Source organism: Spinacia oleracea, chromosome 6 (assembly GCF_020520425.1).
Source record: "Spinacia oleracea cultivar Varoflay chromosome 6, BTI_SOV_V1, whole genome shotgun sequence".
Classification (NCBI taxonomy): domain Eukaryota; kingdom Viridiplantae; phylum Streptophyta; class Magnoliopsida; order Caryophyllales; family Amaranthaceae; genus Spinacia; species Spinacia oleracea.
The window spans coordinates 149086119-149110518 of NC_079492.1; the positions used below are offsets into that span (position 1 = coordinate 149086119).

Sequence of the window (24400 nt, forward strand, 5' to 3'; positions counted from 1 at the left end):
CACACAAACTTGGTATCGTGTTAACTTTGGAGGGCAACCGCAATTGTTCTACTGCATCGGAGGTAGCGCATAATTATCTTTTAGAGCAGTGGTTCGGCCACAGTGCGATAAATTGTTCAGTTTGTATATACGTAATACGTAGTATCTAGCTAAGTTGTTCTAATTTTATATTCCGTAGCTAACAATTACTTCGTATATGTCTATATACTCCTTTTCGATCCAATAATATCGCAACATGAGGAGTGACAAATTTTAATATATCGGGTAAAATATGGACGTGAACCACAAAAGCCATGTGAATTTCCTACAAAACCCATGCGGGTAAGAAAGGTTAGAGAATAACACTGAGAGTATTGAGTATTTGTAATGTAAAATGAAATATTGAATCTTTTCGAAAGGAAAAAATTCAGTATTTGTGAAATGTTGTTAAAACGTTACAATATTAAAGAAATGGATCAAGTACAATAAACTGGTTGAAAGAGCTTATCAGTTATCATAGTTGTCAACATGCCCAACCCAGCCCAGCCAAGTCCAGCCCAGCCCAACCCAACCCAGCCCAACCAAACAAGTTTGTGGTTTTGGCAGAATATTTGAAGCATGCTTTACCCAAGTTTTGAAAATTTTGGCCCAAATCTATTCTTTTTAATACGGAAATTAAGCAGCAGACCAACCAAAGCAGGCCCGATATGCCCTTACCAAAAACACTTTCCTAAAGTTTGGTTCAAAGTGAAATTGCTCATGGGAATTACTTCATTAATCAAATTCATGGAAATTTTCTAGAGTTATTTGGTTTGTAATGTGAGAAATAACTTTTCGTAGAAATTTCTACTTACCTGGGATTAGGTAACACATTTAAAACAAGGTTGTGGTCTTGGCAGAATATTTCCATGATTTCTTTGTTATTGCCGGTGAGGATGATGTGATGGCGGTAATGATAAAGACGGTGGCTGACAATGGTGATGGCGGGTGAGAGTGTGAGACAAGGCATTAATAGGTGAGGGCCCGAGTAAAGATGCCGTATGCCGGGCCAGACCCATGGGCCTAACGGACAGGGTCCAAGCTAGGCCCACTCTGCATAGTGACGGGCCGGGCTGAAAAAGTTTAAAACAGGGCCCGTGCCCACAGGCTTTGTGACGGGCCGGGTCAGGCCGTCGTGCCTAAGCCTTATTTTACTAAATTTAGCGTGCTTTGTCGTGTTGGGTCGAGTCACGCCGTGCTTTTAAAAAAAAATACGGTCCAGGCCCGGCCCATGACTGTGTGTCTGTGTCGTATTTCGGCCGGACCCGGCCCAAAGCCATTTTTAGGCCCGATAGGAGGCGGTGGGGTTTTATTTTGAAGGGTAAAATTGTATTTTCACTAATTAATGGAAGGCGTTTTCAGTAAACACGGCCACACGGGTATCAAATAAGAAAGTAAATTGTTTGGAAAAATTAACTTTAATTGGGGTCCAAGTACTACTTCTTAATTCTTATGCCCTTCGTTTTTTGCAGAGGAAGTTTAATATAGACGGAATTCAATCATCTTGAGTTCCAATTTTGCAGTCTGCTGCTAAAAGAATCAACATTTCTCGCAACGCTGCCGCCAAAAATACTAACCATTAATTATTTAAAATTTACCCCTTTTCTTAATTTAGTGTTTGCAGACTGCAGAGGGAGTTGATGTGTGCAAAATTACTTATTTTCTGTGTTTTATACCGTCAATAATGACGAAGATCCGGCAAAAGATGCATAATTTATCCCAAAATTGCCAAGAAAAAGATGATTGCTCTGTAAAACAACATAAAGAACAGCCCCAAACCTCTTCAACCTCCAATTGCATGCCCTCGAATGGAAGAAATTCCAAGTGGGTGTCAAAGAATCGGGTTTTCGGTGTCGAAAAGTCGGGTCTTGGGCCGGAATGTGAGGTGGGCGGGCCCAATTCTGGGGAGATAGGCTGTGGGTAAGAGTTGAATGAGAGAGAAAGTGAGGCAGGTGAGAGAAATTGTGGAGTTGAAGAGGAGACGATTGAAGGGTGTGAGTTGAGTAAAGAAGGTGGTGATGGTGTTGATGATTTTATTAGAAGATCGGAAGAGTTGTAGTTTGAGGCTGAAGAGGTTGAATTGTCTGAAGAACAGATTCAAATTAATGATCAAGTTCAAGAGGATGAGGTACATAATTTTCATGTTTGGTTGATTAATATTTTAATTTGTTTTGGTGTTTTAATGTGTTTTTGATAATTGGAATCTTGTACTTGTATATTGTTTATAGAAAATTAGCAATTTTGATCAGTTTGGTTTTTATTTGGGATGCGAATCAGCTACAAGGGCAATACAAATTACAAACGGAGGATACAATGATTCGTACCTGAGACCTTATCTTACATAGACCCTCAATTTTTTATCAGTATAGTGGAAATAGGAAAATTCTGGTTTTTAGTAATTTAAAGTGGAATGTAATGTAGATTATGATTGCAATATTGTTAAAAATACTTTCCTAAATTTGCTGCAAGTTCCATTATACACCCGGGTGTACCTAGAGCTAGTTCCATTATACACCCGGGTGTACCTAGAGCTAGTTCCATTATACACCCCGGGTGTACCTAGAGCTAGTCAAGTACTGGGACTTCCTAGTCACTAGACAATATGACTATGGAGGAAAAGTTATGACTTATGAGTATTTGACACAAAGTTGTTCTATATGTTGAAATTAGGCCTTCTTATGGTTATAGAAGGTTTAGAACATGGTGTAAAGAACTACCTTAGCTTGGTATCTGTATAACAGCTTCCATACTTAAACTGAGTGACACTCTAATCGTGTATGGTTTTCACTTGTGATTAGGTTACATCATAATTAAAGTTGTGTACTTGTGAGAAACTACATTGACTCAATTCCGCAGAGGCGCAGACTTGTTCTAATTATGTCTTGTGTATATCATCTGTTAAATTTGTCAGTTGCTTGCTATGGAGTCCATATATGGAGACAATGTCTATATCCTTGATAAACGACAAGGCTTGCGATCTTTCCAGGTTAAGTTTCTTCAGAAATTTCCTTAGATCGTGCACTATAACCTTAATATAAAGCTGATATCGAATTATTCTTTGCAGATCCACATAAACATTGAACTTCCTGATTCATATTCTGTATCAACAAAACTAAAGGAAGATGAATCCTTACAAACTTTTAAAGTCCAGTGTCTGTCACCAATTATATTGACATGTTTGTTACCTAGATCGTACCCAAGTCATTATCCACCTTCTTTCACAATCTCAGTTCAGTGGTTACATGAATCTGAAATTTCCCAGCTTTGTTCCATGCTTGATTTACTGTGGAATGAGCAACCAGGGCAAGAGATCCTGTATCGGTGGGTTGAATGGCTACCGAGTTCTTCTCTTCAACACCTTGGTTTTGATGAAGAACTTTCTATTGGACCGTACAATGTGGAAAGTGTGGAAAGTGTTTCAGATAGACGTTCTTTCTCTGGAAGTATTTCTCCTGACATTGATGTTGCTTCAATGAAGAGTTACAATTCAGAGAGACAACATGAGAACTTTCTCAACGGCTGTCATGAATGTTGCATCTGTTTCAGCGAATTTGCAGGTACCATAACTTAAATTCACATTGCTTTAGGTATATATTATGGTAATCGATCTATGACCTGATATTCTACTCTAGGCGGAAACACTAAGGGCTTGTTTGGTATAAATTTAGGAAAGGAAATGGAAAAATGTAATAAATAAATAAGGAGGGGAAAGAGTAATGTTAACTATTACCATTATAAGTTGTTTGATATACTTTGGGAAGAATCCCTTGTAACAAATAGGGATTGATGAGGGAAAGTTACCATAGGGTTGGGAGAGGTAACAAATAGTGGTAATGGACTAATGGTACCCATAGTAAAGGGATTGTGTTACCACACCTCTGGTACCAAACATTAGGTAATGGAAATAGTTAAGTGATTCCATTTCCATCACTTAAAAATACTATACCAAACATGCTCTATGCGTGTCTATGCATGTAATGATGGCCGTGGGCCGGACCGGGCTTCGGGCCGAGCCCGCCATGCCCCACTTTACATTGAGTCAGGCTGAAAAGTTAGGCCCGGTCCAAGCACATGGGCCGTCGTGCCTAATCCTAATTTTACTAAATTTAGCGTGCTTTGTCGTGTCGGGTCGAGTCGTGCTTTTTCCAAAAAAATGCGGCCTAGGCCCGGCCAACGGGCCATGACTTCGTGCCCATGCCGGGCTTTTTCGTGCCGGTGGTCAGGCCTCGGCCCGACCCACTGTCATCGTTATTTAATGTGTGTTAGTGTTGTAAGGCTTTCCTTCCTACTTATTGCTCAACATATCTCCTTTCTACCAGGAACAAAGTTCTTGAGACTGCCATGTGATCACTTCTTCTGTGTAAAATGCATGACGACTTATGCTGAAGTGCTTGTGAAGGAAGGCACAGTAAACAAGCTGCAGTGTCCCAATACTAAATGTGGTGGTATGATCCCCCCTGGTTTATTAAAACGACTACTGGGTGGTGAAGAATTTGATCGTTGGGAATCATTGATGTTACAGAAAACCCTTGACGCAATGCCTGATGTAGTTTATTGTCCCAGATGTGAAACGGCATGTCTAGAAGAAAAAGACCATCATGCTCAATGCTCAAAGTGCTTCTTTAGCTTCTGTTCACTTTGCAGGGAACGGCGTCATGTGGGGTTAGCATGCATGACACCGGAGATGAAGCTTAAATCCTTGGAGGTAATTTAAGACTTTTGGGATCCCGTTCTATACAACTTGTCCTCCGTTCTTATACTTTCTGGTAGTTGCTGGTTTATATCTAGTTTATCATGTGTAGTGAATAAAGTCTACCCTTTCCGTTTTCCACCTATGCCTTGTTTGGGATCTACATGCAGTCCTTTGTAGATTGTTAGTCTAGAACTTGCAACTAAACCTGTATTTGTCACTAAGGCAAAATACGAGGATCCACTTAGGCCTTGTTCTCTTCACCTGATCTGGTCTGATTTTTCTAGTTTATGGTCTGATCTGGTCTGATCTGGTCTGATTTTTGCTTTGTCTGGTATGATCTGATCTAATAAGCAATAAAAATAAGGTGAAGGAAATGAAGCCTTATTCAATTTATTCAATAATGAAAGAAGATTATAGAGCCTGGTAAAAGATTAATCTTGAAATGTACCGAGATTAATCTAGGCTCAACAAATGATTCATAAAAAAAAATGTGTTTTTCCTTGAAAAAAAATTAGCCTTCCTTATTTGCATCACATGTGGGTAGATTTTGTGAACAAGTCACTAGAAAATATTGTTGTATTATTGTCAAAGAAAGGAACTTCTGATCCTTGCACTCTGGTGTTTTAGCTTTCTAATTGAAAAGTATAAATGAATGTTCTTAGTTGTGAAGTTTATTAATGCAGGATCAGCCAATTTTTTCCCTTCTCAAGGAAAGTCAAAGACGTAAGCAGCGTATTGTGATGAATGAACTTCTCAGTGTGAAGGAAATACTCCGTGATGCCAAGCAATGCCCATCATGTAAGATAGCTATTACTAAAAACGGAGGTTGCAACCATATGGTTTGCCGTCAGTGTGGGCAGCGCTTTTGCTACGGCTGTGGCAGGTGGACTATGAAAATTTTCAGTTTTTCTAGTTAATTCAGGAACAATTAAGACGATTTTCTGTCTATATTTGATCTTGGAAATTTCACTCAACTTACAGTCTTTTTTATTTCAAGGTTGACCGGAATGTGTGATTGTCATCATTCTCCGGCTGAACCAGTGATTGAGCCGGAGCAAAACATGGCTCTCCAAGTCCGCCAAATCCTACGTGAGTTACAAGTTCAAATGGTACATGGAAATTCCCGGCCTTGTCCTTCTTGTAAGCAGTTCAAAGCTAAGGTGAGTCTTTACATTCAATAATGGTTTGCTCCATCGTGGTACGTGAATCTGATGATTAATACATAAGAGCATCTCCGATGGTAAGCTAATTTGACAATTAGCTTGTTATGCCACATAAGATTTCAAGCTATTTCACTGTCTAACTAATTTGTGCTCCAATGGCTAGCAACTAGCTTGTTATTTAAATTGGTCTCACTTGTCCAACTTGTCAATTAATTATTTGACAACTTTTGGGAGCTAGTTGTCAAGAAAATTTATTATTTTCACTCCAATGGTCTAGCTATTAGCTTGAAACTTTTATAAATTTCAAGTTAGTCCGTAGCTACAACTATTGGAGATGCTCTAATACACCAGTTAATCTGAAATAAAATCGTTGCAATAAATCAATGTTAAAGAAACATAATACACAACAGCCTCCTCTACAACGAACTCATTAGAGCAGGAGTTCTTGACTAAATATCATTACTGTGTCTAAAGAGGCAAACTGTATCAAGCATTATTTACAGAGTTTATCTCTTTTGCATTCACGAATAGATGCTCATTTTTTGTGTTTTTGACAGGTTGGAAACAATAATCATATCTTTTGCTGGGCATGTCAAAACCACTATTGCTACCTTTGCAGAAAGATGGTGCGGCGTAGCTCTGAGCATTATGGACCCAAAGGCTGTAAACAGCATTCAGAGGGATAGATAAACGGAACACATGCAGAGAGAGAATACAAGAACTCGTGAGTTGAGTTTCTGGATTTCTAGAGTTTCAGGCAAATGAAATGTGAGTCGTGTTTTTCTTGTTAATTTTAGATTTCAATCTGGATGCAATTACCACTTTTGGCATGCCATTTTAGTCTGCTGAAAGGTGGAAGTGTGTTTTGGCTTTTCTCAGATCATAATTCTCAGTCGTTGTTGGATAAACAATGGCCGCCCGCCTTTGAACTAATCACAACCTAGAATTGTTCTTCTTCTGCTGTTTTATTTTATTCTGGTCATTTTGTTTCACATTAGACACTTGCAATTTGCAATATGCTACTGGTATTATAAATCAGCACTAGTATTTCATAGAGTAGCTTGGTCCAGGCTTTCATAGAGTATTTTAAAAGAATCATAATCAACTTATTAGTTTCTTCATTCCATAATGATGTTCCACTGTTTACTTTTTAAGTTTGTCAATGCACATTTCGTATCATTCATATCTCTAATTATACATAAGCAAAAATTATAAAATTTTGATATTATTAAAGTACTTATTGAGACGAATCAAATAAGAGTTTTTTTTATTATGCATTGGACATAATTTAGAAGATTCTTTTCATTTACGAATAGTGTCAAAATTCTAAACCAAAACATCATTATGGAACGGACTGAGTATCACTTTCCCTACATTTTGGCATACCTATGCCATTTCAGATAATTAATGTTCGTGCTTCGTAGCTGAAAAACCTAGAGTTACATTAGAATACATGAGAGAACAAATTGATTATATCATTATACAGACATGAAAAGTGTAGATGAACTATACATAACTTTTATTTCTAAGTAAGGATTTTGGTGCTTCACCAGATCACTACCAACTCTGTTTTTGCAAAACAGAGTTCATGTGAATACTCCACAACCTTTGGTATTGATTTATTCTATAATTCGGTACCCTTTAAGAAACAATGAGACATTATCCATAAACTCCTGATCTAATTCAAGAGCTTCCATAGAATCCGGAGTTAAACATATTTCCAAATCCACACTTCCACCTCCTTCATATCCAGGATAACAAGTCACCTTTCCAACAAATTTGTCTGCGTACCCCCTACGAACAGCTACTGCCTTTCCTAGTCCAAATTCTTTTCCATACATGTCAAATCTTGGAGAACTTCCCATCATTACACTGTAAGAATCCGTCAGTTTTTCGAGCTTGAAAATATCAGGCGATTTCAGCCACCGGTTGATAAAATCACGCACTACTTTGTCGCCATGGTTTATCACTGACTGGTGCAGCAGTGATGCTGCCCACCCTAAATCATGTTCAAGTAGTTCACCAACTGTTGTAGTTGTTTTCAACGCGCTTATACAGTTACCAAAATACTCTTTTGGCAAAGGTGGATGTAGTCTGTGTCTGTTATTGGTTGTTAATCTGCAATTAGTGACTTGATTATGAGGTAGATTGAGAGCTCGAATGATTGATCGCCAGTAGAGTGCTGATAAGGCCTGAAAAGAAGAGATCTTTCTTGTAGTAGTATTATTATTGTGAGTTTCTTCATTTGCCTTTGATTTTAGTCTTGCTATAGACTCGGATGAGAAATGGAAGATTCTGACTCTGAGTTGATCAGGTGTTTCATGTAGGCTAACAACAAAGTCATCTGGTTGGGTAAACGGGAGGAAAATGGGTGGGCCATATCCGTCAGGGAACCACCGGTCATGGATTGGCATACGTAAAACAGGAACTGATTCTTCGAGCTTTGCTTTATGAGTCTCGGACCAGACATTCCAGAAATGCCAGTATGAAGTCCCATCTCCAAGAGCATGATTCATGGAGCAGCCAATGAAAACCCCATCTAGGAGCTCAGTAACTTTAATCGTCAACAAAGACCTGTAATTAGGGGTGAGCAAAAAGTCAGGGTACCCTGAATTGCAAGCATTTTGGGCATAACGCATTTTTTTTATGGTCCGGTTCCTTATTTTGGGTATTCCACTTTAGAATTAGTGTGTACAGGGTAACAAAAATGTTACCCGGAACCAGAACCTGCACATTAAACATGACCAAATTTGTTGCAACAGGTTTTGGTTCCGGTTCTCATTTTCAGGAACCTGTTGCAACAGGTTCCGGTTCCCATTTTAAGGAACATGTTGCAACAGATTCTGGTAACAGGTACCTGTTATGCTCACCTTACCTGTAATGGCCGTCATAGTTAACAGCCCCGTCATGGTCAAAAAACGACTGGACAACTTCAGGAACATCAGTTGGTAAAAGTATGTCGGATATGGTCATATCTAACGTAGCATGGATGAACCTCGCACCAGGACCCTTGTTACAGTCGACAAAGACCAAGCACTTTTGTCCCTCTTCTTCATCTGTTTGTGTTTCAAGATGACCTGCCAATGGGTAGAAATGGACAAGGGTGAGGGAAAGAGATTTCTTGAGACATTGAAGGAGTTCGTGTATGGAGAATTGTTCATCGCCTAAGTTTGATGGTTTGGTGAAGAGAAGACCCTGTTGGATGTAATGCGCAAAGAGCATGGCTAAATCCACAGGACCCAAGTAGTATGGCTGTTTGGCTTCATGTACCTCATACTTTGGTTTGATGAAGCATTCTGAGATGTGTTTTAACAGTTGAATTCATCTTCGGGTTTTTGGAATTTTAGGGTAATGGTATTTGAGTACCTTATTCAAACATAAGTTTAAGGGTGGCAAAAGTTGCCTTCAACAAATCACACTTTATAATTAAGTTTTGTGCTGCTGCATATTTTCCCCGGCCTGGCTTAAATTATAAATTCTGGTGACATGTTTTTAGTGAAGTGTATACTTAAAAGTTAAAATACTACGAGCATATACCTACGTTTTGAACCAATATAAGTTGGTGGAGAACTCACCTTGTGACTTGGAGGTCACACAGTCGAGCCCCCATAAATTGCAAAATATTTGGAGTGGCTCAAGCGTAGAGTTATATAACTGGTCTGGCTAACATGTGATAGGTGCTGAATTGAATTAGAGCCTCTTCTTCTTACCTACTAAAAATAAAAAATTTGCTAGGTTTTGCTACGTTCAGGATACGCTGAATTTAGAAGGCCTTCCGCTAGTGGAAAGGTTAATATTTATTGAATTATAAATATGGCAATAAGCATAATGACATGCCTGTATCGTCTGCTTGTATGGGAAGCGTGTTGTTTTAGCTTATCTTTGGTCATAATTCTTGCTATTGTTGGATAAACAATCCATGGCATGCAGCCGCCTGCTGCCTTTGACCTGATGACACCCTTGAAGTCTTGTACTACTGCTGTATTTTAATTATGATCACTGTATTTTAAAAATCAGGCACTTATAATTCGCAAAGCCCGCCTTGGGTTTATATGGGATGACCTTTATTATGTAGAGCTAGCTAAAGATGGTTGTGGTTTGGGTCGGCCTGAGGCCCGATCCAACCCGGAACGAAAAAATTCAGTCCAGCACGAGCACGAAGTCGTAGACCATGGTGCGCATTTTTTGAAAAGAGCCCGATACGCCACGAACAATGGTCCTACCCGGCCCGGCCCGGCCCAACAACCATGTGGACTTGGGCCCGACATGGTGGAGAGTAGAGCAGGGGCAGAACCAAAGTAGAAAGAATGGGGTCAATAGACCCCACCCAAATTGTGAAAATTTAGAAATTTTGTTATAAAATAAATTATTTGAACCCACTAAGATATGTAATTTGTATTTTTTACCCACTAAATATCTTTTCTAGATCCGAATGGAGAGTGTGTTGGGCTGCCGGCTAGGCCACGGCCCGTGGGCTCGGTCTGAAGCTCGACCCAACCCGACCCACAACCATCTTTAGAGCTAACTACTAAGAAAAATTCCATTCTTTTGAGATCATAAACATGTACAGACATAAAATATAAATCAGAAAAACTTTGATTTATTAGTCAAAAACATATGAAAATCACAAATTAGTAAAAACAAGAAACTTTGATCATCCCTAATTCTACTACTGAACCTCTTTACAGGACAAAGACACAGCACCCATAAATTCCAAATCAGATTCAAGAACTTCCATTGAATCAGGAGGTAAACATATTTCCAAATCAACACTTCCACCACCCTCATACCCTTCATAAGAAGTCACCTTCCCAACAAACTTATTCGCATACCCACTTCGAACAGCAACTGCTTTCCCTAACCCAAATTCATTCCCATACATATCAAACCTCGGCGAACTCCCCATCATCACACTGTAACAATCAAACAGCTTATCAAGCTGGTAAACATGAGGTGACTTTAACCAATCAGTAACAAAATCACGAACTATTTTATCACTGTGGTTTAAAACAGATTGATGCAGAAGTGATGCCGCAAATCCTAAGTTATGATCAAGGAGATCGGCAACTGTTGCTGATGTTCTCATTGCACTAATGCAGTTACCAAAATAGTCTTGAGGTAATGGTGGGTTTAATCTGTGTCTGTTGTTGGTTGCTAATCTGCAACCGGTGAGTTTGTCACGAGGGAGGCGGTTTGCTTTCACGATTGCTCGCCAGCAGAGTGCAGATAAGGCCTGAAAGGATGAGATTTTGGTGGTGATTGTAATGTCATGATTGTTGTTTTCTTCGTTTGCTTTTGCTTTTAGTCTTGCCATGGATTCCGGCGAGAAATGGAAGATTCTTTCCCGGAGTTGAGGTGCCTCGTACCTGTTTTAGAAACTATGGTTTAAATTACAATAACGATAAAATACAGAAACTAGATTAGGATGAGTTAATATATGTACTTAGGATGATATTAGCCCCATTATATTGTTGCTGATGGGATTCAAAGCTAATTTACCCTCAAGGATTCCCTAATCATATGAATGGAATATTGTAAAATCGTGCATTCTCATGAGTATGTCTTTTGGAGATTGTTTTTTGAGAAATATAAAAAATGTAGCAAAAGATTAACATTAATTATATTGTGCTAGTCTTGATTCATTTGTAGCATATCATTTGTAGCATATTATTAACCCTATACTTGCACACCAAGCCCAATACATCACTTGGTTCAATAACTTAAGCCATGTGAAATTCAATATATGTATAACATGTAGGTTTATTCGAGCTCCCCCCATTCAATCTCCATAATTGGCGAGCAAAACATATCAAAGGGTGTTTTCTTAAATAAATTGTCAAAGTATACCATCTAAATATTAAATATACAATCTCTTTTTATACGGAGTATTAAAATTATTTTATTTTATTTTTATTTTCTTAAGTATCAAATAGCCTGTATATTGCAATTTTTAGATTGTATTCCCTCTGTATTTATTTAATATAGATGCCTTTTTCGACCGTATTTATTTAAGGGATACACTTGTCATTTTTAGTAACTTATCAATCTCACCCTCTAATTAAATAATCTATCTAATATATCATATGTCCCACCACCCTATTAAACAAATAATTTCATAACTACATCGCACCCTCTATTTTACTTATTAAAATATCTACCCAATTCTACTTGTTTTATCACTTTTTCATTCAATTTTTCTTTTTAATACCCGTGCCCGACCAAGTGTATCTCTAAAATAAGTACGGAGGGAATATATTTGTTCACTATATTTACAAGAATGCCACTTAATCGGTATAATTTTTCAATTGAGGAGATTATTCAAAGACATTCAGCATGAAAACTCCCACATGTATAAAATGAAGACTATATCTAACAATACCTGGTAACAAATTCATCCGGCTGAACAAAAGGAAGCAAAATAGGCGGATTATACCCTTGAGGAAACCAACGTTGAAGAAGTGGCATACGTGACAACAAAGGAACCAACTCCTCCCCCTTTCTTCCATGAATCTCCGACCACATATTCCAGAAATGCCAATACGAAGTACCATCACCAAGAACATGATTCATAGAACACCCAATAAAAATCCCATCTAAAAGCTCAGTAACCTGAATCGTTAACAAAGACGAACTATGCCCATCATGGTTAACAGCCCTGTCATGGTCGAAAAACGATTGGACCACAACAGGGACATCCGTCGGTGAAAGTATGTCGGAAACCGTCACATCTACGGCGGCGTGAATGAATCTGACGCCGGGACTGTTGTTGCAGTCGACGAAGATTAGGGACTCGTGGCGGTGGTCGTCGACTTGGGTGGTGGCGAGGCGGCCGGCTAAGGGGTAGAAATGGACGAGGGTTAGGGAAAGGGAATCTTTGAGAGTTTCGAGGAGGTTTTGGGTTGAATATGGTTGTTGATTGTTGTTGTTATTTAAGTGTGATGGTTTGTTGAATAAGAGACCTTTTTGGATGTAATGAACTGAAAGCATGGCTAAATCCATTGGAGCTAAATAGTAAGGTTTTTTGGCTTCTGGGACTTCGTATTTTGGTTTGATGAAACATTCTGAGATTTGTTTTACAGTTTCTGCACTCATTTTTCTGGGTTTGTTTTTGGATAGATTGATGTGTTTGAGAGATGAACATGGGTTTCTACGTCCAAGTTAAGTTTGACATATATAGAGCCCAATTTTAACCGGTGACAAACGTTTGTTTCTCGTCACTTTATTCTTGTTACTCATAAAGTACTACTCCCTCCGTCCCTTAATACTCGCACCGGTTTACTCGGTGCAGAGTTTAAGACATTTGAACTGACTTATTAATTTAATGGGTGTCAGTGGATAGTGGGGTATATTTTTAGTATAGTTAGTGAGAAATGTGTAAGGGGTGAGAGTGGTGAGTGGGGGATGTTAAGGGGTGGGAGTGGTGAGTAGGGGTGTAGGTGGGTCAGTAGAAGCGGTGCAAGTATTAAGGGGCGGTCCGAAAAGGAAAGCGGTACGAGTATTAAGGGACAAAGGGAGTAGATTAGACTAGAAAAATTAGAGTAGATTAGTAAAAATATAAATAAAATATTCACATAAAACATTCAGGTCAGACCAAAATAGAGTAGAAACTAAAAAAATAAGACCAAATTGGATGAATGAACAAGGCCTAAATGCTGGAATAGGAATAAAACTAAGTGTAATATTTTATTTTATTTATTTTTGATATGGAAAGTAACATTATAATGTTTCTAATTAATTAAATTGGCACTACAACAACCTACGTAATAGTTTATTACTGGTTCTATTATACACACAAAATTCAAAATGTAATATTCCTTGAACTGTCCTTATAACATGGGTATTGGACATTTGGACCCAATTAGTGACCCTTTAGAGTTTAGACTTTACCCATGACCCATTTCGACATATTTTTGCTGGCAACAACTTGTCGAAATAGACACTCTGAAAATTATGCCACTCTGAAAATTATCGAAATAGACACAAAATATATGGAGTAATACGTAGGGATGGACATGGGTCCAGGATCAGGTCCATTTTTAAGGGTCTGGGTCTAGTTATTTGAGATTCAATAGATTTGGGGTGGATCTGGATCTATGTGTTTAAAAACTGGTCTGGTCTGGGTCTAATATTCTCAGACTCAGACCCGGTCCAGATTCGGCCCATGGACCAGGACAATTATTAGAAATTAGAAAAAGTCTAATTAGATACATGCATGCATTAGTATTTTGGCACTAATTTACGAATTGTGATATTTTATGTATCGAATGTGATGGTAAATGACGGTTAAATTAATGGCACGGAGAAATTTCTAAGACAAAAATGTTTAAAATAAAAAAATAACAATAAACCCATTTTTGACCCGAGACCCATTAAACCCATTAAATTTAGGTATGGATCTGAATTTTTCAGACCCAATGAATCTGAGGCGGGTTTAGATCTGCCTAAAAAATATGGGTCTGGATATAGGTCTCACCAGACCTTGCCCAGATCCGACCCATACCCATCCCTAGTAATATGGTACGTGTGAATATATTTTGATAGCAAATTTCAGACCCACCAATTTGTTAACCTTTCGACGAATTGTCTCAATTCCTAATATTTGCACGTACTTTGGGGTTACTTGAATTATTAGTTCCCTACTTTTCTGCTCCCTACATGCTATGTCTTTTATGGAGGGCGTCAAAATCGCAGCCAGGCATGTATTATGAAATACATGCAATGGGCTTGTTTGTAATTTCCCAGCCATTTTGAAATTGTTGAATAGTCAACCCCGTTTGCCAACTTGGATCCTATGAATACCATTTTAAAATATTTAGCACCATTTTTGTGATATTAATACCACTTTATAAAATTTAGTACAAAACGAGTACCATTTAAAAAAAGTTTAGTACCATTTTTGTAATACCAATACCAACTCAGCAATGCCAAATCACCACCCCGTTTTACAAATTTACAATTCCGTTATACATTTTCCCCCAAAAATATTTAACATTTACATTTATCTTTTTATTTGGGGTTGGCATGTTTTTGCAAATACATGCCAGGCATGTATTTGGACTTCCTCGTCTTTTATGTTATATCACACATGTTCTTACGGAAAAAATCGTACAAGTGATTATTTTAATTAATTAAAATTATTGGGACACTAGACCTTCATATTTTCCCATTGAGATATTAAATCTATCACACTTTTTCAATGTCATATTTTAGATAAAAGTAAAAATATTATCAATAAACATAATTTGCATTGTTTAAATAAAAAAAGGGACAAAGGGAGTACTCCGTAAGAAAGGTCTTAAACTCTTAACTATCACTGGTCTTCCATAAACAGTCCAACCTATCAGTTAACTTAGTAAGGTACCAACTATAAAACTCATTTTACAAAGGTTAGAATAACTTGTTCATGAATCATGATATGATATATTATTGATACATTTAAAGAATATCTTGTAAAATTATTCCGAATCACTTAGCTTGGAATAGATTCTGTAAGTAATTTATGCAATTAACTTTTCCCATGTGTCTTAATGATACTTCGTTTCATATACGAAGCATAAATTGCTTTGGAAAAGTAGAATTTTTACACCAATTTTTAAATGGACTTGGTCCATGCTAAATTTATTGTGGACCATGCCTTAATATAAAGTCAACAACTTGTTCCTAATTTATTTTGGTATTTATTAGGATTATTATGAAAAAAATATCAAATTAGTGTCGTTGATATATATGTTGTGCTTGAATAATGTGATTTTAAGTCACAATTTGCCTTTATAAACATAGGGTTACTATGTTTCAAAAAATGGTTAGTTGGTTACCATGTCTAAGATTTTTAGTGTTTTATTTATTATAGTTACTATATGAACAATATATGTCACTATGAATGTAAAAAGGGTGCCAGAAAAAAACTACGGAGTATTAATTTTGGGTCTACACTAATATTATGGTGGACTAGGTTCACGCAAGAATAATCCAATATTGTTTATGTCATTTCCTAATTAACATTATAAGTAGTACTAGTTATTAAGTTGAACAAAATGCAACAACTTAAAAAAGTAATAAAGGGTAATGTCCCCCCACGAATCTGACTTTGTATGATCTAATCAAATGTTTTTAAAGTTTCATTCGTAAATTAAACGTATTATAAGTCCAGTCCACTTCCTAACACTTATAAAGCTTCATACTTTGATTACTATTCACCCAATAGTGCATTTACGTGCATGCCCCTCATTTCCTTCTTTGTTTTATTTTGTCTTATTCTTAACAATAGAGCATTTACGGTTTCACCCTTCCATTGCTATACAAAATGTATTGTTTTCTTTGGGTATAATTTCCTATATATTGTACCTTCGAACTATCAATTAAAACGCATATGGTTTCTATTTCCCGTTACATGTAAATCCAACATCTAACTTTAACATATCATTTCTAGCATTTACCATAAATTGTAAGTTCCTAGCTTTAAGTAACATTTTTACAAAAATAATTTTGTTTACCTTGGGAGAATGGGGGGTCGTGCACGCTAGCGCACGATCCAACAACTAGTTAGCTAAAACAAACAAAACCTAATTAACATTATAAGTTCACGGTAATGCAATTAATATCATCTCTAACTTATGTTTTTATTCGTAAATTTTCAATCTCACCAAATACCACCTACAATAGTAAAGGATGGTAATAAAGATTTAGGAAGAAAATGATCAGGAAATTAGCATTTACCATATACTTGGAACATTGGTATATGCATTTTCTCACAAATTTATAATTCAAACTTGTTCTCATTATCACCATTTAGTATCGTCTATCAAACAGACCGTTTAATACAAAATACGTGCATTTTTTTCCCTATATTAATATAAAACAAATTAAATTAAGAAGGGAGATTCGTTTTGTTTAGTCAATAAGTCAATGGTCTATATGAAGAAATCTCAACAACCTTCCTTATTTGATTCTACGTGCACGATATTTCCATTAACTTTCCACGGTATACCGACTACTAATAGAGTAATAGCCAATAGGGAATTAGGGAGTAGCATAGTCGATAGTCGTAGTCAACTAATCCCCCAATTTATATTAATCACTATTTGTCAACTTAACTTAATTTTCTTATTTCACATAACCTTTATTTCGGAGCAAAAGTTGACCTCAAAGCAACTCCTATGGTTATAAAATGGACCTGCTTATAAAAAAATGAACATGTGAGCAGGTAGCCCACTATTGGTACAACAATGACATAAGCAGCTATTAAAACCCAGCAATTTTGGGCTAAGTAGCTCAAATAAATAAGTTATTTAATATTATAGGGAGCTACAAAGTGTTGTAGCCCGTCAATATGATAATTTGTAGTTTTAATCAATCGTAGTTAGAAATTTAATGTGACAAACTTAGCCACAACATCTTGTAGCTCACCATTGCAGTTGCTCTCATAATCCCGTGACCATGAAATCACACGTCCTTACACGGTATGCATAGTTCTTTAATAGGGAGTACTCCACTACTCCGTATAAGCTTTTCCAAAGTCTTATTGTTACTCAAGGGCTCATTGTAAGTTTACTAACAATCACACTTGAATTATTGATACTATAATACATTAGACAAATTTTGACGTTTGATAAAGTCATGATTTTGAATTAGTGCGATCCTGTTAGACATTTCAATATGTAATTTCAAAGTATTTTTTTTTTTTTATAATATTTACGAATACAAAATTAGAGATGTTAATGTACAAACATTTACAATAGTAAACGTAAAAATAACGTGTAATCATTACGTCGTAACAGAGGGAGTATAGGTAGAAGAATTGGGTGACAAAAAGATGTTGGGTCGGGTGATTGACCAAAAATTTCGTCGGATCCAATCGTATATATCCATCACACACTTTTCATCAATTTAATTTGGGTTTTCATCTACATAATTATGTTGGGGTGATCGCATTAACATCCACTTGATATATCCATACCTAAACCTAATGTCTCATATTCAATTAGTTAAAAGAATCAATGATACAAAAACCTAACACACGAATCATATGAATTCAAGAAAAATGTTGAATTGTCAAGTAAAAAAAATCAACGCTTGCTTTTATAGCAACCATGTAACAAAATTGTTAGTTTTGTTACTCAATCGAGTCAAATCCTATCAAAATAAATTTGATCCTCTTTTTTTGAGAATAAAACAAGTTTATTTGAGTAAAAGTAGTTAACAATGGGCATATCACCTCTCAACAAGTAGGTTTTTAACAAAAAGGAAAGATAGGATTTTGTGCTAAAGTTTTAATTATTTAACTGAGACTAATTACAACCAGGATCTGTGGCGCAATGGTAGCGCGTCTGACTCCAGATCAGAAGGTTGCGTGTTCGATTCACGTCAGCTTCAATGTTTTGGTTATTATTTTTGAGTCATCTGGTTGGCCAAAAGGAAGGAGAATAACCTTTTGAAAACAATTAACACGAGGCCTATAAAAGCTCGAGTTTGGGCTCAGGACTCAGGATCCAAATCGAACTTTGGGCTTATTTTTGGATCAAAATTAAGTCCTGACATTTCTTTAATGGTTTTGTTTTTAGGGGAAAGTAAGTCATAATATTTGAGTTAGGTTATTGATGACTAGTATTCTATTTACATGAATGTGTGTCGATATTTTTCAAATTATGATTTGATTTATACACAAGTAATGTTCCAACGCTTTATAAATTTTTTTAAATATTTTTTTGTAAGGGTTTTATCGATATCTTACGTGGATATATAAGTGCTAAATTACTAATTTGATTATAAAGAACTTAAATAATACTTCAGTGACATTCTTCTCTAATTTGTTACTTAAAACATAGTTCTATATACACCCTACACATGCTTAAAAGTATGCACATTTGCTAAAAACATGTAAGAAAATTTATTTAAAAATAAAGAAAAAATATACATATTTATATGTAACAAAATCTATTTAGGAATTAATATAATAACAAATTAACTAAAATAAATGTAAAAGTAACAGATTGTATTTTTTTTCTTTTTACATTTTTTTGGCGTTTTTTGTCGCAAAGTGCTTGTATAACCTTATAAAATTAGGGTAAAGTTAGAATAAGTTTAATTTTGTACTAAAATAAAGCGAGATTGAATGGATGTATTCCATTTTTTTCAACTTCCTTAATACTTGCTTTAATGTTTGCTGTAGAATACAATTAAATTTTTGTTGACTTTTGGTTGTCACTTGCAAAGAAATATACTTTTTCTTTTCTTTTCAGTATGACATTAAATAATCGATTTTTAGAATTATTACAATTAAGTTTTAATTAATGAAATTAAATTATAAACTTATTAAAGGTATTATAGTTATAGGGGGACACCAAAAGGCCATTTACTAAAATGACATCAGGAGTTCCCTTATGAAATAGAGATTTGGTTTATAATCGGTTATAATATACGAATTAATATAGTACGTACGATGCATGAAATCTAAATTACAGTTGTAGACAGTTATCCTCAAAGTAACTTATAAATGTTCTTATAAACAAAATTAATGATGGATAATTTTGTTTTCGGTATGTTAATTATTTAATATTCGATAATTCACTTGTCTGCTTACGAGTAAATAAACAACATATTCTTATTAAACATTACATATTCTTATTAAACATTACACATATGACTATATGAGAAGTAGAAAATAGCATGCGATTTTGACAATTGACATTTATTTAATTAAAACAAAACTGTAAATCGATCAGCAAATATTAAAGGGTACGTAGATATATATATCTAGATGGAGACAGCATCCATAAATTCCTGATCTGATTCAAGAGCTTTCATTGAATCAGAAAATAAACATAATTTGCTGTGATAGAGGTGGAGTTAACCTGAGTCTGTCGTTGGTTGCTAATTTGCAAGTTGTGAGTTGATGTTTAGGTAGCCTGTTTGCTCGAACGATTGCTCGCCAACATAGTGCAGACAAGGCCTGAAAGTAGGGATGATATATTATATATTAATTAGATTTAGATAGATATCCATTTTAACTGATCTACCTGCAATCATTAAATGGATGGATATCCGAACTAAATGGATGAGATGCGGGTGACAGATGAAGCGGATGATGAATAGGGTCGGATGGCAATGGATCGGAGTTGGATCGGGTGGAGCTTAATCCGCCTCCATCCGTCAAGTTTTCATCTATCATCCAACCCATCCATAACCCGACTTACCGCCATTCACATCCAATCCATCCATCATTCGCGGATGAATCGGGTAATTAACGAATGTAATTAAAAACGTCATATAGTAAACAAAAATATAAATTTGATACATCTACATTATAAAATAGCCTAAATGCTACTCCCCCCGTCCCGAAATACTCGACCCGGTTTGACCGGCACAGAGTTTAAGGGACTTGAATTGACTTATTTAATTTAATAGGTAGTAGTTGATAGTGGGGTATTATTTTAATGTAGTTAGTGGGAAATGTGTAAAGGGGAGAGTAGGGGTTGAATTTTTAATTATTTTTTGTATGGAGTAGGGGGTAGGTGGGTTAATAGGGGTGGAGTGAGAAATAATATAATACTAGATTAGCGCCCGTGCGATGCACGACTGAAAAAAATCTATTTTATGTAAAAAAAATATAAATAATAATGTGAAGTAATAAACATTTTACATTAATTTTATCTCCGTTCATGTAAGCTTTCTTACACATCGATTCCTTCATTTTAAAGGCAAACAATACTTTAAAAAGAAAGGAAATAAGACAAAATAGATAATCAATCACCGATTTACCGTCTTCCATAAATTGTCATCGTTCCATGGGTCAGTTCCTAACAAAATGAAATAAAACATACTTCGTATATACTAATCTAAATTATGTACTCATGTTAAAAATTATGTACTCATGATATACCGTATTTCAACAACGCTTTCTCTTCAAACCTCAAGCATAGGAACTCAATAGATGCAACACTCCTGCAACAATAAAAAAACACTTATAAAATAAACACTCATTCAACAAAAAAAAAAAAACACCAACTTACATCTACTAACCACTAAATAAAACCGCATACAAAGTTGGTGTAGCAGTACAATTAAGGGGCAGTGTGAGATAACCAAAAGGGGAATGTGGACCATGTGGTTAATTGAAAATAAAGTACTTTGTACTTCACATAAGCTACTCTATGAAGATACCCGTAGAATGCAAATTAAACACCTATATTTAACGGCTTAAAGGCCGCATGTTGCGACCTTTATCATTTTTGAACCCACAAATAATTTTACATATAAAACCCTCAAATTGTAATAAGCCCGAGGTGGAGATTGGAGAAGAAACATCAACCAAACTAAAGTTAGAGCCTTAGAGGCCAACATCTCTAATCTCTAAAGCTGGGTAAATAGAAAATCTACTCATTAAAGATCATTAAACAATCAAAACACTGAAAAAATCATTTTAACTTTCTATCCTTGAATGATTGCAGATATTGAGAAAGCTCAACATTCATCAGAATTAGCCGGAGTAATTTTTTTGTTCCATACTGATTTGGAACATCATTATTGCAAAACAAAAAAAATCAAATACAAACTACTCCAATAATAAAGAACAAACCTGAAAAGTAATAGCAGTAAGATCAAAGCTTCCTCAACGACGACCTCATTTGTTTAAAGTTTTACTAATTATCTGTAGCTTCCCCCAACAACTCTAAAAAGTTGAAACAAATATAGTAAGAGATTGAGAAATTTATAATTACATATGTTTTTCAATCTGATAATAATAAAACGATGAGCAATTGTTAGAATCAAAAGACAGTACAAAGGATGAGAAAAAGAATGAAAGGAAAATCAAATTGAACAGATCAACACATCAACGAAAAAATTTCAGGAAAAGAGAGAGAAGGAAATACTGGAAACAAACTTGAAGGTTTAATTACCCAAAACCGCCATTTAAGCTGCTTCAAGAGCTGCAGCAATCCGAACTTCAATCTTACCTGAAAATCAAAATTCCAGAATCATTCACAACAATTTGTTCGAAAAACAGAGAAAACTAATAGGAATTTTTAAAACACAAAAAAAAGAAGCATTGCAGTCAATTGAATAATTATGTTCTCAGTTGTTCCGCTAGTTTTTCCCTCAAATTTTTTAAGGGGGAATGGAATGTAGAGAAGCCTAGGAAATATCAACAGTCACAACCATAAATTAGGAGTATTAGGAGTAATTGATAAGCATGATATTGAAAAGTGTCAAACAAAAATAGAAACGATATGGGGAAAAGTGAAGTGTATAGGCAGTTTGAGCGGGAAAATATTGAAGGAGAGAGTGACACGTGTACAGTTTGGAGGGAAGGATGATGTCAGCGGTATTTGTTTTAGTAATAGTTATAGATTGTTAGAATATTTCCATTTTTAGAAACAGGTCAAGTATTAAGGGACGACCCGATAAGGAAAACAGGTCAAGTATTCCGGGACGGAGGGAGTAATAAATACAAAGTTCTTTTAATAATTAAGTAATTTTAGTAAAAATTAATAATTTTAACAGATGGATGGATCGGATGATGGATCGGATGAAACCCCACCCGAATCCGACTCGACCTATCACCAGATCCACCCACCACTCGTTTACTATCCGTGTTTTATCGAGTTTTCATCCATATATTCGGTTCGTCTGGTTTGGATATCCTTCGGACTCAAATAAAATTGCCAACCCTAGGGGTGACCCTTTGCTCCATCCGTTTAATATATTTTTCACCCAAATTTTAATAAAAAATACTTCCTACATTTTTTTTAATTGCACCATCTAAGATTTCACGCTTGCATATATACTATTTTAACCACTAATACCTCTCATTATACATATTAAAAAAAATTAAAATTTGATAATTTGAAAGTATGTTTCAAGACGAATCTAACAAAATCCCACATGAATATATTTTTCCTTACATAGAAATCACAAAAAATAACTATATAAGAATATGAGAATAGTGCTACAACCAAGATGATGAAATTAATAAAAAAAATGGCGGAAGTATTATACATTCAAGAAAAATATTTTTAATTTTTGTTGCAAACATTTTTTTTTTCAAAACATTTGTAATTATTATTTTATGCAAAATGATATATTATTGATGAAAATGGCTATATGTTAGAGTTGATGTAACTCTTTTTTTTTTCTTCAATAAAACACTCTATCTGTTATTCATCCGATCCACCTGTTACATTCGTCGGATGACGGATGGATGCGGGGTGCAGCGGATTGATAAACGGGGTGGATACACACCCGATCCGAATCCGATCCATTGTCATCAATTCCTACCTGAAAGGATGATATTTTGCTGGTGTAATTATTGTTTTCCTTGTTTGCTTTAGCTTTTAGTCTTGCGATTGACTCGGACGAGAAATGGAAGAACCTCTCACGAATTTGAGGTCCTTCAAATCGGCCAAAATATTCATCTGCTTGTGCAAACGGAAGGAGAATAGGCGGATAATACCCTTCAGGAAACCAACGTTTATGGATTGGCATCCGCGACAAAGGCAACCGTTGTTCGACTAAATCTGTTGAGAAGATTAACCCTAAAGAAATAGAGAGAGATTGTTTAACATATAAGATTGGTGGGTTACTGCAAATATCACCAATTAGTTTTAGGATGGAACCCTAGCTATCAGACTTATATATGGCCAGTCTCTTCTCATGTACGGGTATCAAAATCCTTACTAGGGATGGCAATGGGTCGGATCTGGACCAGGTCCGACAGGATCTAGACCCATACCCGCTTTTTAAGAGGTGGATCCAGATCCGACCCAGATCCGTTGGGTCTTAAAAAATCAGATCTAGACCCAGATCCACTGGGTCTAATGGGTCTAGGGTCGGATCTGGGTCTAAGCGTATTTGTTTTCCATAAAAATTGTCCCTCATTTTTCTTATATAACGTAATTTTTTCGCCCATTTTTTATATGTAAACGTAACGTTGCTTTAATAAAACCACTAAATATGGAATATTCGTTAATTTTGTTTAGGAAAAAAAAATCATATTAGCCTTGTAATACATTAAGTATTAAAGTTTCTAATATTATTATTTATATGTCACGTCAAACAATTTTTAAATAGTTTAGTCTCATAAGAACTGAATAAAGTTTAACACGCAAATATTGAATTATGTTTAAATCTTAATAATTATTTTAAAAAATTATATATATGGGTCTGTGGGTCGGATCTGGACCGGATCGATCTGGATCTTTAATTCTTGGATCATGATTCAAACCCGCCCCATTGAACAAAGATCCAGATCCGCCCCAGATCCACAAGGCCTAATTTTTTTGAACCCAGACCCTTAAAAAGGACCGGGTCCAACCGGATCTGGGTCGGATCTTGGACCCATTACCATCCCTAATCCTTACCCTTTGGTCCGGTCCGGTCCGGTTCAAAATCCGATTTTGGACCGGACCGATTTTCCTTAATAAAATATAATATAACCTATTTACAAATTTAGTTCTCTCCTTTAATATGTCGTAAATATTACTATAATATATTTTATTCTATACTAGCTTCCAAGAAAGGCCTCAAACAA

General features: G+C 35.8%; 3 protein-coding genes, 1 long non-coding RNA gene and 1 other non-coding gene across 10 annotated transcripts; 2 read left to right on the top strand and 3 right to left on the bottom strand.

The window, feature by feature from the left end:
• Positions 1-619: 619 nt before the first annotated feature.
• LOC110790613 (uncharacterized) lies at positions 620-9320 on the top strand. Of its 4 annotated transcripts, XM_056830948.1 has the most exons (9): positions 667-2146; positions 2930-3004; positions 3083-3575; positions 4338-4723; positions 5395-5594; positions 5709-5871; positions 6432-6642; positions 8189-8642; positions 8679-9320. In XM_056830948.1, exons 2-7 carry the CDS (start codon positions 2939-2941, stop codon positions 6558-6560), a joined length of 1437 nt encoding a protein of 478 aa, XP_056686926.1. In that variant the 5' UTR covers positions 667-2146; positions 2930-2938; the 3' UTR covers positions 6561-6642; positions 8189-8642; positions 8679-9320. The 4 variants fall into 4 exon arrangements, with proteins under 4 accessions (XP_056686927.1, XP_056686928.1, XP_056686926.1 ...); XM_056830949.1 differs by having other exon boundaries at positions 620-2146; positions 2817-3004; positions 8189-9320; XM_056830950.1 differs by having other exon boundaries at positions 622-2146; positions 8202-9320.
• Positions 7494-9192, bottom strand: LOC110791815 (protein ENHANCED PSEUDOMONAS SUSCEPTIBILITY 1-like; the record flags this gene model as incomplete). The annotated part of the gene is made up of 2 exons (XM_021996575.2): positions 7494-8448; positions 8750-9192. Coding segments are annotated over 2 exons (1398 nt in total), but the record flags the coding sequence as incomplete, so codon positions are not given.
• A 1134-nt stretch (positions 9321-10454) lies between the features above and the next one.
• Positions 10455-13061, bottom strand: LOC110791804 (protein ENHANCED PSEUDOMONAS SUSCEPTIBILITY 1). Its single transcript, XM_021996566.2, has 2 exons — positions 12254-13061; positions 10455-11240 (listed from the first exon to the last, which is right to left on the bottom strand). Exons 1-2 carry the CDS (start codon positions 12964-12966, stop codon positions 10544-10546), a joined length of 1410 nt encoding a protein of 469 aa, XP_021852258.1. The 5' UTR covers positions 12967-13061; the 3' UTR covers positions 10455-10543.
• Positions 13062-18174: 5113 nt separating this feature from the next.
• Positions 18175-18246, top strand: TRNAW-CCA (transfer RNA tryptophan (anticodon CCA)). The gene has a single exon. It is a non-coding gene; the product is annotated as a tRNA-Trp (tRNA).
• A 1330-nt stretch (positions 18247-19576) lies between these two features.
• LOC130464145 (uncharacterized) lies at positions 19577-23449 on the bottom strand. 3 transcript variants are annotated; one of them, XR_008924456.1, is made up of 4 exons: positions 21771-22071; positions 21449-21541; positions 20753-20814; positions 19577-19822 (listed from the first exon to the last, which is right to left on the bottom strand). It is a non-coding gene; the product is annotated as an uncharacterized lncRNA (long non-coding RNA). The 3 variants fall into 3 exon arrangements; XR_008924457.1 differs by lacking the exon at positions 19577-19822 and adding an exon at positions 23149-23449 and having other exon boundaries at positions 20427-20814; positions 21771-21827; XR_008924455.1 differs by lacking the exon at positions 19577-19822 and having other exon boundaries at positions 20427-20814.
• Positions 23450-24400: the final 951 nt, after the last annotated feature.